Source organism: Crocodylus siamensis, chromosome 2, assembly GCF_052110815.1.
Source record: "Crocodylus siamensis isolate JL-2025a chromosome 2, ASM5211081v1, whole genome shotgun sequence".
Taxonomy (NCBI): domain Eukaryota; kingdom Metazoa; phylum Chordata; order Crocodylia; family Crocodylidae; genus Crocodylus; species Crocodylus siamensis.
In genome coordinates, this window is record NC_143396.1 from 94,013,891 (window position 1) to 94,031,341 (window position 17,451).

At 38.3% G+C, this 17,451-nt stretch overlaps 1 protein-coding gene across 6 annotated transcripts in view; it reads right to left on the reverse strand.

Annotated features, from left to right (window-relative positions):
- LRBA (LPS responsive beige-like anchor protein) overlaps positions 1–17,451 on the reverse strand; it is a 591,088-nt gene that overhangs the window by 61,926 nt on the left and 511,711 nt on the right. For all 6 annotated transcript variants that reach the window (XM_090036376.1, XM_090036373.1, XM_090036375.1 and 3 more), the window contains exon 48: positions 7,057–7,224. In XM_090036376.1, the coding sequence (XP_089892502.1) occupies positions 7,057–7,224 (168 nt within the window). The remainder of the gene's footprint in view (positions 1–7,056; positions 7,225–17,451) is intronic.

A 17,451-nucleotide genomic window follows, 5' to 3' on the forward strand; every position in this document is an offset into this window, starting at 1 on the left:
GTATTCAACACTTGAAAATTTACTGTTCTCTGACAGTTTTGTAATCACTTTATTCCAGTTTTTGCAACCCACTGCTGCCACAACAAAGTGTGTGTCCCACCTGCTAAAAACAGACATGCTGATTATTTTCCCAACTATTTAGTAAATGTTAACTATGCTATAAATACAACTTGTGTTTATACTTTGTGAAAGATTCACTGCTGTCAGTGTTCCCCAGCTGAATTAGAGCCGAAATATACTATTAACTCCCACCGTAAGCGTGGTAAAAAGGGAGGCCAAAAATGCTTTCCCTGGGATAAGATATCAGATCTGCTACTACTGTCATGAAACCTGGGTCATATAAACTAAACATCCTTGCTGCTTCTTTTGGAAAGCATGGAAAACTTTCAAACTGTAAATATTTAAAAATAAAAATTACACTTACAAGGGATCAGTTTAAGTGCATTCAATTTACTCAAAGACGCTAATCTGGGTCAAAAATTGCACTGTCCTTGCCCACAAAAAAGATACGTTATTTTTAAGACATCGCAATTATCTTCCTTATATACCCTACATATAAAGCACATTGAAGAAATATATACCAAAGACTGTGTTCAAACTAGCTCTCTCTGCTAATTACAATTAATGTTTCCTGAAATGTCTGGAAATAAAATGTCAATGGTACAAAGAAAGGTGTTGATGGAATGGACAAAGCCACACCTCTTAATGTTATCCAGATTACTTTTCGTGTATAAAATGTTAAGGTTGTATTCAAAGGATGAATAACAATCAAAGCCTTAGGTTAAACAGGATGATTTCTTATTGAAAAATATGTGGGTTACTGGTTCCTTTTTTTACCCTTTTGGATTTTGATTTAGCTTTTTCATTCCACTGTTTAAATTACTGATTAAAAAAATAAAGCTGAATTATTAATTTACTGTGAATGCAATATAAAATATTTTGAAAATGTTTTATACCACCCTCTTCTTTGCCTTTTGGTATGCATAAGTATACCCACAGTAAACTGACTGATCTCGCAAAGATGTTTAAATTATTTTGCTTTGAAGTGCTGACCTCACCTCTTGTAAGTGCTTTTAGGCTAGTCCTAAATTTCTGCCTACACACACCAAAGCACCATCATAATCTAAGGAAAATAAACTTTTGTCACCAAAAAATTTGAGTGGAGCTTAGAAGCAAATTCACCTGTTCTTATATTGCCTCAGAGATTTTACTCTTTCCCTGAAATGACCTGCAATAGAATAGCACTGACTCAGTCTAGAAGCCATAACAACCTAATTGAAAACGTTTATTAGAAACTCAAAAAAAAGGGAATTAACTCAAAAATAAAATAGCACACTGCCATCATCATAAAAATGCCAGCTTTTCCACCCAACAGGACCTCCTTGAAGCTTCAGAAGAGGGCTCAGAAACCACACTGGGTGCATCTACATACGGAATTAAGGTGAATGAATAAACTGTGGCACATATCCTGATGGAGTTTATTGCTCCTGGGTGTCACATCTGTATGTGTGCTTGGGAACACAGCATGTTGAGCTGGACTGGAGCAGCCCTGGCTAACAAGAGGTCCGGGGGGGGAGGGGCTGGGGCGGTCAGCCCATTAGCTTAAGGCTGCTCTGACCCAGCTCTACATGCTACAGAGGGGCTGGCTAGGGTATGAGGGTGCTCCAGTGTGGGGCTAGCTGGTAGGCAGCCCTGCATTGAAGCACCCTTGTGCCCCAGCAAACCCCATTAGCATCTGCATGGGTACTGCTACACAAAGAACGCTGCTGCAAGAAAGTACCTGTATTTACAAGTACTAATCTGCAGTGTAGTTAGTTAGTTACCAGCAGCCAAACAGGGCCACACACATAGATATTGAGACTACTGCAGAGCTAATTAGGGAGCCCACAATAAACATCCCATATAGATGTGCCCACTGGCTGCACTTCTACAGTTGTGTGGTTGCCAGTTTGAGAAAGGTTCCTGTCCATCTCTAACAGACCTGCTCACCTGCACACCCTTGAGAGTGTTTGAGGTAAAAGCGTGAACTCTATTAGCCACAGAGTCCTAAGTTTTATTTGAGTTGATACAATTAATGCGCATCTTAGTAACACAATAATGAAAGGGAAAAGCAGCAGCCTTCATTTTTTTTCCTTCTCTTCGATATGTATTCAATATCTTTTATCCTTGTACCAATGTCAAATAACTAAATAAATAAAATATCTAAGTGCAATTGATTTTCTGTGTTGTAATACTACATAGTAGCTTTTGGGAAGGGGATTAGTTTATTTTCCTCTAAATATACTACCTCACACAGTCACCAATTTAAAGGGGGCTTTTCAAGGAGATATGTGCTAGGAAATATAATCATGAAATATCTAAATCAAACAAATTCTCCACTGACTTCATGCAATTTGTCAAGTTTCAGTTCTTGATTAGTTGCCAATTGCAAAGACTCAATCGGCTATTTTCATTCTTGTGTAGCCATTATGGAAAGAGCTACATTTGCAGTAAAAACAAAGGAAATACTGTGTGGAAAATTAATCAAACCAGTGAAAAGTATCTAGAGCAGCAGTGCTTGACCTCCAGCTTGCAGGGCTCCTCCTGGGTCTGGAAATTGGTGGCAGGGGAGTGATGGCAGAATTAACAGTCACAGCTTCCAGAACCACAGCAATTAATGCTGCTGCCACTCCCATACTGCCAAATTTCCAGATGACATGGCCCTGCATGCCGGACAGTACCTGAGGACCAACCCTGCACACTACCCCCATTGGTGGGATCTGGCCAGAAGGTTGAACAATGGTCTACTATTTAAATTACTAATTAAAAAAATAAAGCATAATTTTAATTTACTATCAGTAGATCTAGATAGACAAGTGTGGCAACCTTCTTCTTGCATCCAAAAACCAAAGAAGCCCTTTTTCAGAACAGAGATATGCATGTGGGACACTACTGCAGTAGCGTAACTAAGGTGAGGTGACCAGGTCAGGAGCCCCAAGTGCTGACTTAGTGGAGCACGGAGGAGCACGGGTGAGAGCAGAAAAATAACAGTTGCCACTGCAGCCACATGACTGTACCAGTGGCATGCCAGCACCCAGAAGTCTCTGCTGTCCCTATTGTCCCAGGTTAAACCTTGACACAGATCTAGATATGGCAATTCAAGACAGAACAAAGAGTTGGTACTAAATGCAACATTACCTCTGGCAAATTTTTTATGTTGCAGAGCAAATACAAATGGCTCACTAAGCAGTCACTTCCCTCTACATTGAATCTCTTTTGGAACAGATAAGTGAGCACAGGGGACAAAGTTAATTGCGCTGTTGTTACACCAAACAGCTAGAAGAATGGGAAGCCAAGAGAGCAAAATGGAAGATGTGCACAGACATGCCAGCAGATTCACTAGATCTCTTCGTTATCCTGGCTGTGGCCCCTTTCCCCCTGCTGCCCTGTCTCAATCTCTCTCTTGCACTACCCCCACCAGAGATTTGCCTTTAAATTATGCATGCTTTTCACTCCCATGGGTTTATCTGCCAGAAGGTAGCATGTGGCCCAAGGTCTGCATTTGAGTTTAAGAATTTCTATTACAGCAGTCAGATCCTTTCAAAATACTTCACTTCCTTTATTCCCATAGGCAGAAAGAATGGCAGGAAAAATTGTTCACAGCAGTATAAAGGGATGTAAAAGTTCTACATTTTCAACTGAAAAAAAAGGTTAAAATATGGTTTTAATCAGGTAGTTTTCCTACCCAGACCAGTGTTTCCTTCTTGTAATATATGTAACCTGACTAACTGTAAAAGTAGTGATGCCAGTTGGAGCAGTTTAAGAGACCAGAGGAAATTTTGCATTAGCCTAAACTCCTCCCCTCCTCAGTTTTTTTCCCAGTATTATTCTGTGTGTGGCCTCTGATGAAGAACCAGGTTACCAGTACCCAGATGTGAGGATTCACCATCAATACACTCACTTCAGGCTTACTTTTTAGTTACTAATGTGGCCTAGGGAGGGTGTGTATATTTTCCCTCACACAAGCCATTTGGAGATATTCCCATGGTTTAAATATACTTTATTTCCATGAGATTATTGACTCTTAGTACTTTGTAAATTTCCAAGACTACAGAAGCTTTTAAAATTCTTGCATGACCTAAAAGTCTTTTGTGACTTAATACAAATGTTATGATTTAAAGAAAAATATCTTTTTAAAAAAAGTGTGTTCTAAACCATTAAAAACCAAAAATGTTCCTCCCTGTAATGGCATAAAACTCCTTACCTCTAGTCCTGTATATTAACAAAATACTTGAACTTTTTGTGTCTAAAAACATTGTTAATTGCCAGACCAGAAACTCATCTGACTCCTTGACTATGATGATTTCAGGGCAAAAAGGAGGAAACATTTTCTGGCAGCCTGATTTAAAAGCAAAACTGGCAGATGATTGAAGCTGCTCAAGGATAGGATATGCTAGTGTAAGTCCTCAGGGAGATGGATTAGTAGGCAGGGAGAAAGTGAAGCTGTCAAAGGTGCATGATAAATTCATTTAGCACATAGATACAGACTGATTAAGCACACAGATATATACACAATCTGATTTTTTTATTGCTTTCATCTTCATTCATGAGTTAAAGACAGAATATCTCACTATTGATGATGACATTCATGAATTCTCTTTGCACACTTATTGATAACACATATGACAACTGATCAGCCACTGCATTTTTATTACAAATGCCTGTGTGTATAATAGAGAGATTACATGTTACACAAAATAAAGATACATTAAAGGGATATCAAATTGTTTGAAGGATTTTTATTATTAGAAATATTTTTGCTTGGCTTGCTGAAAAATATTTAAGGAAAATTTTGCAGTTGAGAAGTCTTCAAACAGCAAAGATGCTCAAAACAAATACTGATTGATAGTACCCATTTTGCTGTTGACCTTTTGTATATGTATTTTTGACTCGAGCAGAAAAGTTTCAGCAATCTCTTATGCTTGTTGAACAACTCCATCATTGTGATCCCAACCACGATATTTTTTCTTTCCCTCCCCTGTTTTTAGGCCACTCACTTCTATGGTGCAGACAGTATGAAGCAACTTAAAAGCAGTCAACAAGCCAGAATTGCAAGGATTACATCAGATAAAACCAGTATAAAATCATGACTCCTACTTAGAGAACAGGCTGTTGTGTGTGTTCATACAAAGGGCACATCTATCTGTAAGCTGAAATAACAGCGTTTTAAACAGATTTTTAACTTTTTTGCTCCTAAATGATTTTTTCAGGCTACAGTGTAAGTAAACATGGATCACAGTTATATTGATAATGCAGCTGTTCTTGAAAAATTAAAAACTACATAAAAGTTTAATGTGCTGCAGGCTGTTACTCTGATTACTCTTCCTTCAGTTATTTGCATTGTTCAACTTCCTTTTATAGAAAGATTATTTTTATGCTTCTCTATTACAAGTATAAACCACTAGGAAGTTAACATTAGAAGAAAAAATATCCTAAGAGAGAAATACAAGGTAAAAATTAGATTTATAGCACATATTTCTTGTACCACTAATGCCAACCAGTCTTAGCATATTCAGTATTTTCTTTTTATAAAAAGATCCATTCTTAATAGCAACTAAATTTCATATATCCTATATAAAACAAAACTAACTTCAATGAAAATTAAAAAAATAAATAAATATTTTTAAGCCCAAGCAATAGAATCACATTTGGATTTTTTCCATCACACTCTTAAACCTTTGCACTACTTCAGGAGTCTACTAACTAATTCTTTCAAAGAGGTGTTCCCTAGTCATTGTACAGTGAAAAGTATAATTATTGAAATGAAAAAAAATATGAGTTTCAGCAGTATTTCGCTGTTAGCTAAGTTTCACCTGGAGGTCAGATTTTCTGTATGTGCAGGTAAAGTAGCAATTTGGAACACTATTTATTTATTGAAATGGCTACTAGACCCTGCTTTGATATCTCTTTCAATAAATATTACACTGCAAAACTGAAAACCTAATATATTTTTAAATTCTATAATGAATGCTTGAGTGTGGAAATTCCATAATCAAATATTCCTTTTTCCACTTCAACTGAATATTTCCTTCTGGTATTTATATTTAGCTATGCTTTTTAATAGAACAGTGTCTTTGTCCATATCTGTTCTCAGTGTCTTTAATTTTAAAACATGTTGTAAAAGTCACATTTTTTTCTATAGTTAATATACATATGATTATGTTTGGTTCAAATTTACTGTTCTGAACAAAAGAAGCAAAGTCCATCATGAACCATTTTGTATTTTTAACAAAAGCTATACCTTTTTAAATTCACAAAGCAATATTTGGCAGGAGTTCCAAGGAATATTTTAGAAAATAAATTTTTGCCAAATCCTGCAATTGTTCCCACATATACAATTTCTGTTATACTAACATGGGGTATTATCATTTTAAGATGTATCGTTTTCCTTTTTCCTATAAAATACAACATTTTTAAGTTTTAATATGACACCACAGCAAGACCGAAGAAGAATAAAGGAGATCATTCTATAGTTATATGGAATTCTACGTATGTTACATATGAAAAGAAAGTTATAAAAGAGTAGTATAACAGGAGTATATAAAAGAGTATAAAAGTTCATAAAAGAAAGTTACTAAGGTTGCAAAGCTGATAACACAATAGTTAAGGAAGAGGTCAAATATAAAAATTCTCATAATTTGAATATATTATAAAACAGAAATTCATCATACACTTTTTCATGAGATCTGAGACCTAGTACACAGGACAAGCAGTACATATGAAAATGAACCAATTACTTAACACTTATTTTTTCTTTAGTTTTTAATGCATCCAGAATGTAGGCAGAGAGAGATTAAGACCACCATTTGCAGAAGTGTCCACATGTTTTGTGAAACTCAGTGACTAACATTCAGGACTTGAAGCTCTTGGGCCTCACTGGTCTACAGCCAAGCTTCCCCAGAAAATCAGAGATCTGAAGAACTACTGATAAAGTTCAGCAAGTTGGAATCCTTTACTGAATGAAAATGGCAGTGTTTAAGCAAGTTTTTTTTCCTCCAATTTTTAATGAACACTTACCTCTCTCAATACAGGCTCTGTTATCGAACTCAAATTCACTGCTCCTTCATAGGTTAAATAGTAGAATACATTCAGGGATCGGACAGCCTCTGGCCCTTGCTGCTTGTAGCCAAAAATTAGATCAATCCACTGGTGAAGCTGGCATGAAACAAACTCACTCTCCAAGGCCTGTAACAAAATGCAACATACATTATCTTTGAGAAAACCAAATATTCAAAAATGGGTTAGGGAGATACCTTTAGCAGTAATGGGAACATTACTAATAATATTTCAGAGAAATTGTAAAAAAATTAGTAATGCCTCAGCTGGGGCAAGGCAGTGCAATGAAAACCAGCCATGTAGGTCACCTGTTCTGCCTCCTAGGAACCAAAAGGGAAAGGGGATTCCAGTGGCTGGGATACAAAAAACAGCTGCTAGGTAGCTTTTGCTCTTTGGACTGGTAAAAGATAGCCTGGGATGTTGCTGGAGAGAGATCATTTGAGGTTGGAGGGCTGTCTTTCCCCCACAAAGGCTACACTAACTTCAATTCTCACCAAGCCATTAGGCCTTACTACAGACCCAGATGCCAGGTGTGCCCTCTCATCAGCACAGATAACATCACCCCTTGACCAAACAAATTATAATAGCCCAGGATCATTCACTTGTTCCTCTACCTGCTCATATATGCTATCACCTGCTTACAGTGCCTCCATGCTGTCTGCATTGGATAGACAGGATGATCTCTACACAAAAGAATGAAATGATGCCATTTTGCCATCAATTACAGAAAGAAACAAAAGCCCATGGCAGACCACTAACCACCCTGCACACTTCATCACTGACCTCGGAGTAACTGTACTCAGAAAATAAAACTATAGAGACTTGAAGGCAAAACTCAAACTGAAGAATTAGAAATCATCCATGATTTGGATTCTGGTATTAAAAACGAACTAGCAAAGTTCACTGATAACACTGAACTATGGGGGAGAGTGGTCATGCTCAAAACCAGGCTGGCAATACAGGCTGACCTGGACAGGCTCATGAGATGGGTGGACCTCAACCTGATGTCATTTAATATGGACAAATGTAAAGTGCTCCACCTGAGGAGAAATAATCCACAACACACTTACAGGCTCGGCAGTGCTACGCTTTCTAGCACCACATACAAACGAGACTTGGGTGTCATGATAGACATGAAATGAACACAAGCCACCATGCTGTAGCTAGCAGAGCAAATCAAACATTGGCATGCATCTACCGAGGCATCTCGAGCAAGGCTAATGATGTCATTCTCCCTCTCTACTCAGCCTTGGTGAGACCGCAGCTGGAGTTCTGCATCCAGTTCTGGGTGCTGCACTTCAGGAAGAATGTGAAAAAGCTCGAGAGAGTCTAAAGGAGAGCCACGCACATGATTAGAGGCCTAAAGTCCAGGTCATACAAGGACAGGCTGAAAGACTTGGGACTGTTCAGCCTGGAGAAGAGAAGACTCAGAGGGGACTTGGTGGCAGCCTATAAGTATATCAAGAGCATGCATCAGGGCCTGGGGGAGCATCTAGTCACCAACGCCCCCCAGGGGAGGACAAGAAATAATAGGCTGACTGAGGATTGCTTCAGGCTAGACAGAAGGAAAAATTTCTTTACAAGTCGAGTACCAAGGGTTTGGAACAGGCTCCACCCCTGGAGGTGGTACAGTCATCCACACTGGCAATCTTCAGAAAGTATCTTGACACTCATCTTGCTGGGGTCATCTGATCCCAGCAGTCTTTCCTGCCCAAGTACAATGGGGCTGGACCCAATGATCTGTAAAGTCCCTTCTAGCCCTAATAACTATGAAACTATGAATCCACAAACCAGCATCTGTTATAGTCTCACTATTGACTCTGGATTCGTCTGCCATTGACTAGCTTTTACAACCCCTATGTCCCTCAAAGTGTCTATTGACTTATTCAACATACCTGCACCTCTCAGAACTGTCGCCGCCTATCTTTTGTATTTAAATTCCCCTCCATTTAGAACCCTTGCTTTCTGCAAGTCCATTTAGAGCATCTGAGAAAGCTACAAAAGCTTATATCTATCTGAACTAGTTATTCTCTAAGGGCTCCTCTACACATGTAGGTAAAGGTGTGATGGGATCTAATGTATGTTCCACACAACTGCAGCTCCTGCCATGCTACACAGCAGGACGTCTGACTGTGAGATTGTGAATCAGAGCCCACCATGCCTTATCACTGGTGCAGGAAGCAAGTTCCTGCAGCTGGGAGCCTCCTCTGTGACCGGGACATCATAGCTACTGTGATCTCCCAACCACAGGGGTGCATAGTGCACCCCTGCAGCTAGGCACACTGCCATCCAATGGGGCTTTCAGCCATGGGAACATGTTCTCATCAGCTGGGAGCTCCCAGGCTTGCCCACAGCCAGCAGCTCCTATGAGCTAACGGGGCTCCCAGCCATGGGGTCACAGGCTACATGTGCAAATTAAAGCTGGACAGAAACCAGCTATAAAGTTATTATGCATTTTTCAGCAATAATTTTATAGCTGGTTGGGCCTTTTTATGGTGCCATAGTTAATTTATATATGTAGCCAGTCTAAATTAATTAATTAATTGGTAATTGTATAATACATGTAACGTAGAGGTAGTCTAAGGTGCCACTCTGTTCTGCCTTCTCCCTCAAGCCACAACATACATCAGATTTCACAACTTTATTGTTCAAATGGTAGTAGAAGTGTTATAAAGAGTAAGCATAATTAGTTCTACATACAAAACTTATTTAACAATAATGCAGCTCATATTAAACCTGTCTGGCACTGTTCTTTCCAACACAGCTACCAGGATAATGTACTTACTATACCAACTACAAAGAGGGTGTATGTTTATGGGGGTTGCTAAATTTGCTAGTGACTTCGAAAAAATCCGATGGGTCAGATCATCTACTTATAAATTTCATAGAAACACAGAAAAAAGAGCTAGAAGGTGCCTCAGGAGGTCATCTAGTGCAATCCTTTGTTTGAGTCATGTTAATGATACCAGACAAAAGTTTGTCTAACCTGAACTTAAAAACTCCCAATGATAGAGATTCCACAACTTTTCCAGCCAATCTGTTTCAGTACTTAACCATCCTCATATTTTCAGAAAGCTGTTCCTAATATGCCACCTAAATTTACATGGTTTCTTGATTTGCCCACGAGTGCTTAACCTCAGAAGGTAGACAGACACTACTAGGTAGCTAAGAAATGTTCATTTCTTATCCACATAGCAATACAGCAGATTACCACCACATAACTTTAGGGAGGTTTTGGGAACTGCCACCATTTTTATGCTAGTCAGCAAATTTAAATGTTATATTTAGCCAGCATATATACATCTATTGGCTGGAAACTAAAACTGTATAATCTCCAGGTCTTTGGCTTACCACAATCAAGTTCAACAGAAGTAAAAGATTAGTCATATTATGTTCTGCCTATGACAAGACAGTTAGGCTCATGCCCAAGAAAGAACCCAGCATGTACATACTTATATACCCCAGACACTTCCAGATCAAAAATCAATGCAAGTTCTTGAGATTCTTGATGCAGTGATGCTCAACCTTTTGGCCCTCTGGCCAGATTAAGCCCTGAATTCCTGGATCAGGCTCTGGGGCCCAGCACTGCCCCCTGCCCTGCCCCCCACCACAGCCCAGGGTTGGGGGCCTGGTACCACCCTCTCCTGCCCCAGTGGTCTTTGAATCATAGAAACAAAAAAATAGGATTAGAAGGGACCTCAGAAGGTAATCTAGTCCAACCCTCTGCTCAAAGCAGGACCATTCACACCTAAATCATCCCAACCAAGGTTTTGCCTAGCTAAGTATTAAAAACCTCCAAGGATGGACATTTCACAGCCTCTTTGGGTAGCCTGTTCCAGTGCTTTACTATCCACTTCAAGTGAAAGAGCGTTTCCTAAAATCTAAGCTAAACTTTCCTTTCTGCAACCCGAGACCATTGCTCTTTGTTCTGTCATCTGCCACCACTGAAAACAGTCTAGCTCCATCCTCTTTGTAAGTAACCTTCAGGTAGTTGAAGGCTATTAAATCCCCTCTCAGTCTTTTCTTCTCCAGACTAAATAAGGCCAGTTCCCTCAGCCTCTCCTCAAAAGTCATGAACCTCAGGCCTTAACCATTTTGTTGCCCTCCACTGGACTCTCTCCAATTTGTCCATATCCTTTCTGTGGTGGGACCCCCAAAACTAGACAACAGTATTACAGATGTGATCTCACTGGAGTCAAAGAGAGGGGAATAATCACTTTCCTCATTCTGCTGGCAACACTCCTATTAATGCAGCTCAGTATGCCATTAGCCTTCCTCAAAACAAAGGCATGCTGTTGGCTAATACTCATCTTATTGTCCACTGTAATCCCCAGGTCCTTCTCGGCAGAGGTGCTGCCCAGCCAGTTGGTCCAAGCCAGATGGTTGATGAAGATATTGAACAAAAGCGGCCCCAGAACCAAACCCTGGAGCACTCCACTTGATACCAGCTGTCAACTAGATATTGAGCCATTGATTACTACCATTTGGGCCCAACAATTCAGCCAGTTTTATAACCACCTTACAGGCCATTCATTTAACTCATACTTACTTAGTTAGCTGGTGAGAAAGTTGTAGGAGACCATATCAAAAGCCTTGCCTCTAGTTTTACATACAACTTGTGCCACCCCAGCCTGCCCTGCATACTGGGATCAGGCACCAAATCCACTGTGCAGGCCTTAGGGTTCCTTATGGGCCTGAAAATTTGGTGGGGAAAAAATTTCCAGACCATAGGGAGCTATACAGGCCAGATAACATGGTGCTATGGGCCAGATCTGCCCCACAGGCCAGAAGTTGAGCATCCCTGCACTAAACCAATGAAACTCAACCTTTTAGGTGGGCTGGGCACTTCAGACCAGCTGCACCACAGGGCACCCCTTCCCTCTAGAAGGGAGTAGAGCAGGAGAGAAGGGGAAGGAAGGTGGCTGCCAAAGCCAGAGAGAAGGGAGGAAAGAGAGGGGAAGAGGGAGGAAAGAGGCTATCATAATGGAGGGGAGACAGAGACAGCTGAGAAGGAAATGTGTGGTATTGCACAGGGCAGAAAAGGGGATGTACCAGGCTGAACTGCTTGTTGCTGATCTTCTGTGCCACTGGCTGGATCTGGTCATGTTGGGCACTAAATCTAGCCTGCAGGCTGCAGATCGAGTGCATGATTGCATTAAACAACTTTCAACCACAAAGTCAAGCCTGCCTTCATGAACATAATCACAAAAACAAGCTGCTAGTTGCTGCTGGTACACCCACATGATTTCATGATACGAGATTTCTCATTCATTATTATTCAAATGGGTGCATGACATGAAACCTTTAGAACATTTTAGCTCATTCCTCAAACAGCCAAAGGCTCAAACCAAAGCACAGGGACATGGAGCACGTTCTCAATTTCTGAGCATGTGGGATGTAAGGAAACAGGCCAAAGTCTCATAAAGACCTAACTCTCACTTGCATGGATGAGGATCTACACTGTAGAAGTGGGTGGGAGCATTTCTTTGAGAGAAATAGATTTATCTAACTAAATTAAATAATTAAATAACTCATAGGATGCTGCCTCACACAGTATTCTCTAATTTTAATAAGTGCATATTAAACAATATAAAGAAGTCTGATATTCTATTTGACTTGCAAAAAGAATGACAGCTTTGTAAAAAAAAAGTCTAATTTTGAATAGAGGAAGTTAAAATGAATACAAAACTTGAAAAAACACACTGTAATTTGCACACAAAAATGATAGGTTTGTTTCATTAACTGAAGCCTGAAAACATTTAAATTGACACATAAAAACAGCAATTGTCTTAATTTGTGTGGTGCACTCTGCACAAAAGCCCTAAATATGTTCAAATTAGAGCAAGCTGCTTGATTGTCACTGCAGTCTCATGTCACATTAATGCATGACAAACATTAAACCATACACTTAAATGGCAATTTATATCATTTAAATGTTTACTGCCAGACCAGCTCATCACTCATTTAAATGCGACTTTCTGACAGCTAATTTCAGTTAATTTTCCTCGATTCACTTAATTAGAACTTTCAATCAAGAAAAGACCTGTACATATCTTCAAGCTCATATTTTTAATTCAGATGCTCAGCTACTAAAAACATCCTCTTAAATGGATTACCCGATAGCACGTCACATTCTACAAGATGACCATATAGAAAAATCTTATGATAGATATGTTAATACAGGACTTATTCTCATTTATGTAGTAGTATTCTGACTAGTACTTTAAATAAAAAATATATTAAGTTCATACACACAGAGACACGCAATTAAAACTATAAAAACAAACAAGCAAGCCAATTAAAAATTAATGATTTCAAAATTGTTTAATAAGATAAAACCAGTCAGGAGTCTCTTGAGTGTCCAGAGTGCTATGATATGGAGCAATAAAAATCTACAAGGCTCAGGGAAATGATGAATATATGAATTATTTTGTTGCTATCTTAACAAATCCTTTAAACACTGGAACATATTTATTATTTCTGCTTTACCTCTTTGATCTCAGAAAAGCATTTTTGTTTTAAAGACTTATGATTTTCATCTTGTTTAATATGCACAGAGCTTGATTGTGTTTTGTTTTTTCAATGGGCATGGTTCCTAGAGGGTATACGAAATAAAAACATATTATATGGTCATATTACATCCATAAAACATACAGGCATGGATAACTACAGTAATTTTGCTCTGCAATCTCCTCAGATTACCAAATATGTAAATCTGACATCCCTTAAAAAAAACCGGCCACTTATTCCTAGAGTTGTTCCTGGTCATCCTAAATTTTTAACTTTTTTCCAAGATTAAGGTAAAAGTATTTTTGTAAATTAATTAGACTCAGAACTCAGAATAATAATGAAACACCAAATACTCTTCTTGGTCTTTCCCTTTCTATTACTCTGAACCATTTTCAAGCATCTTTCTCCAATTCTCAGGACACAAATGTGGAGGTTAAACAAAAAATGGCTAAGATAAATATTACTACCTGGGAAACTGTACAAAATGCCAAATAATACACACACCATTTTACATGATAAATAAGCTTTTTCTGTCATTTTGAGTTAAGAGTTTTGTTTTGCTCATTGGAAATTTCTGACTTTGATGTAGAAAGAGAGGGATGAGATCACATCAATGCAATGAAAAAAAGTAACTGGATTACAAAATTATTAAAAAACAAACCCAATTTTAAGACAGACAACAAAATATAATCCCAAACTATAACAACTAAAATGCATCAAAAATCTGTAAAAAATGTTTAATACATGCAATTTATAACATTCATAATCTACAAAGTAAATCCAGTATATTCCCTGACAATGATCATTTTAAAGAGAAGATATTATAGTTGTTGCTGGTTTTGTGATTATTGTTATCATTATTATTATTATTCACTCAATATTACTCCATTACAAGAAATAAAATGGAGGACATGGAATGTTAAATATTTAGGATTATTCAAACATCTAGGACAAACAGTCCTCATTAAGGCCAGAGTTAAATATGGTATGCAGCTATGGGATACTAATGTTCTTCCCATGCTGCTCTTAAAACTAACCAATCAATTGTTAGTACTCCCACAGCAAGCAGGATATATCATTTACACCCAATGTGTGCTCTGAGTAAAATTTGTAAAACAAGAAAATCCACTAAAATGTCCAGCACCATACAGTAATATTCAACTCTACTGAGTTATTGTAAAATAAATCAGTGACTAATGCCCAATTGTTAAGGATCAAATAAGACCTTGAAAAGACTGTTATATGAAGCCACACACAAACTGTCAATTTAGTCCAGTGGGACCCATATTTGCTTTGACAAACTGTCTAGGGGCTGATATCTGTTTTTTTAATGAGATCTATTAGGCAGAGACTAAAACACTTGAGATATGCTAAAAAGTACAGTATACAGATGTCAAACACAAACACCTATTAGTAACTTCCATTTGTCCATTCCCAAGGCAGAAACGCTTCAAAACATCAACAAATTGAAGAATTGATCTTCCAAGAAAACTTCCAGATTATTAATACCTATAATTCAAATGCAAAGTTCAGTGGCATTAAATAAAATGCAAATAAAACTATGCCTTGAAATATAATTCTGAATTTTGTGACTCACTACATGGCTATTTATTTCCTGTCTCCTAAAAGCAATTAACAGAAAATATTTTAACTGAAAACATCAATTTATGTGTTTATCTTAGAAAAAAGGTGTACCAAAATCTGGTCAAATCTGAAATATGTTGGTCAAGTAAGAAATGGCTTTCTTTCTGTCATTCGCTAAAAAGCACACCAGATTCCCAGAGAATTTGTACTTCTAGAATCAAAAGTCCGAGTAATCTAGGCATATATTTCTAAACTATACTTAGCTACCTCTAACTTTAATCCCTTCTCCCATTTTTTTTCTGGTTTAGAGTAGGTAAGAGGTCATACCATACAAAATGCTATTTAAACCTTACCAGTATCTTTAAAATAAGACTTATACCAATATTATTGTATTGGATATAATTATATTTTCTGTTTAAAGATCTGTGCAAATTCTTATTGTATTAAATAGTTACAGGTGGCAAAAATAAAAGTGCAAACCATCTAACTGAGGACAAGACTACTTTTAAATACGCAAAGGGAATTAGGTGCATACTGTTTTATTCCTGTAAATATACTTTTAAGCATTAGAATAATTTTACAAAAATTATGCTGCTTCAAATCTCATAGAACATTAGTATTAGATGTGCAAATATGAATCAGCTATGAACAGCCATCAGAGGGCAAAAATAAAAATATTTTCATTCCACTTTAAAACAAGCGATGCCATTGTGATTACTCAAAATTAAGTTTAATCTTTATAAATTTTTCAATTCATAATAAAAATGCTTATGTATGGACATGATAGATATCATTAGGGTTCTAGAAACTTTAAACACACAACATAATTTGATCTGATATCTTTATGGTGTCAACAGCCACACAAAAGTATTGGATAACCAGCTTAAATGTGTTAAGTATGATATTTTAGGTGGCACACAACATATGAAAAACCAAGTGATCTATTATGTTTGCATGTGCTGGATCTCAAATACTGGTTGGTAATGTTGCTTTACCATTGATATATGACCTTTGTAAATTACAACAAAGGCGGCTGATTTTTTTCAGTCTAATTAGAACTGTTTCAAATTTTCCTGCTAAATATATGATAGAAAGTCCTTTCAACTTATTTTATTCTAAAGTTTCTTTCCATGTCAACTGTGTTCCAATCAAAATATGCTTTGAATTAAATGATTTTGATTGAATATGTGGATCACATTACACTTCTAAGATTTAAAGTCCAAAAAGGAAAAGTTTAGCCTGTTCAAACAAAGCAAGAGCAGCCACTTTGTGGAGAGCTATTCACATTTACAAAGACTGACAAATTGTTTGTGTGCACCATTAGGTCTAGTTTCTGCAATAGTTGCCAGATTTCCTGTCCTCCTAATAAGATATTAACTCTTTAGATGCTGACCTTGTATTTTAAGACACAAAGGTAACCAATTGTATTTTAAAGTTTCATTACATTTTTTTCAGATATATTCTAGTGAACACAAGCGGAAACAAATCTAAAATAATCTAATCTGTTATCAGATATATATTAAACCAGGGCTGTCCAACTGGTGGCCCACAGGCCATAATCGGTTAAAGTGCAGCCCCCAGGCTCCCACAGGGCTGCCCACTCCGCCCATTGCTCCAGCTGCTGAAGCAGTCAGGGTCTCTGGGCTCTCTCTCCCTCCAGCTTCCCCTTCCCTGCATAAAGAGACAGGCTGGTGCAGATTGCAGCTCAGGGAGCCTAAGAGCCATGGTACAGCAAGAAAGCTTGTGGCCAGGGGGCTTAAGTGAGGTGGGAAGCTCAGGCATCTGGTTTAGTGAGGAGGGAAGGTAAGGGATAGGGGCAGGCTGCAGGGGACAGGGGGCTGGTATGGAACCTGGGCATACAGTGCACCATAGGAGGGATTCTGGGGCTCTTCATACAGTAGGCAGATGTACAATACAGCAGGTGGGCACCAGGGCACATGGTGCAGTGGTGGGGGAGGTAAGGGGTCATACGATGAAGCTGAGGAAAATGCAGAGCGTGGCCCCAGTGGCCCATGGCCTCTACTGGTTCAGTGCCTGCTACTGTGGTCCATGAAGTGTGTGGCCCTCAGCAGCTCAGAAGGTGGGCAGCCTTTTATTAACTTAAGGACTGCTTTGGAAACCTTTCAGGAAGGAGAGAGGAAGACAGCAGATCTTTCTCTGCCTGATACAAATTTTAGAAGCTTGAAATTGACCTTAAAACTTTGCACACAACGGGTAGTTCCTTGCATAAGCAATGTTATCTTCATGCCAGTAATGCCAGTA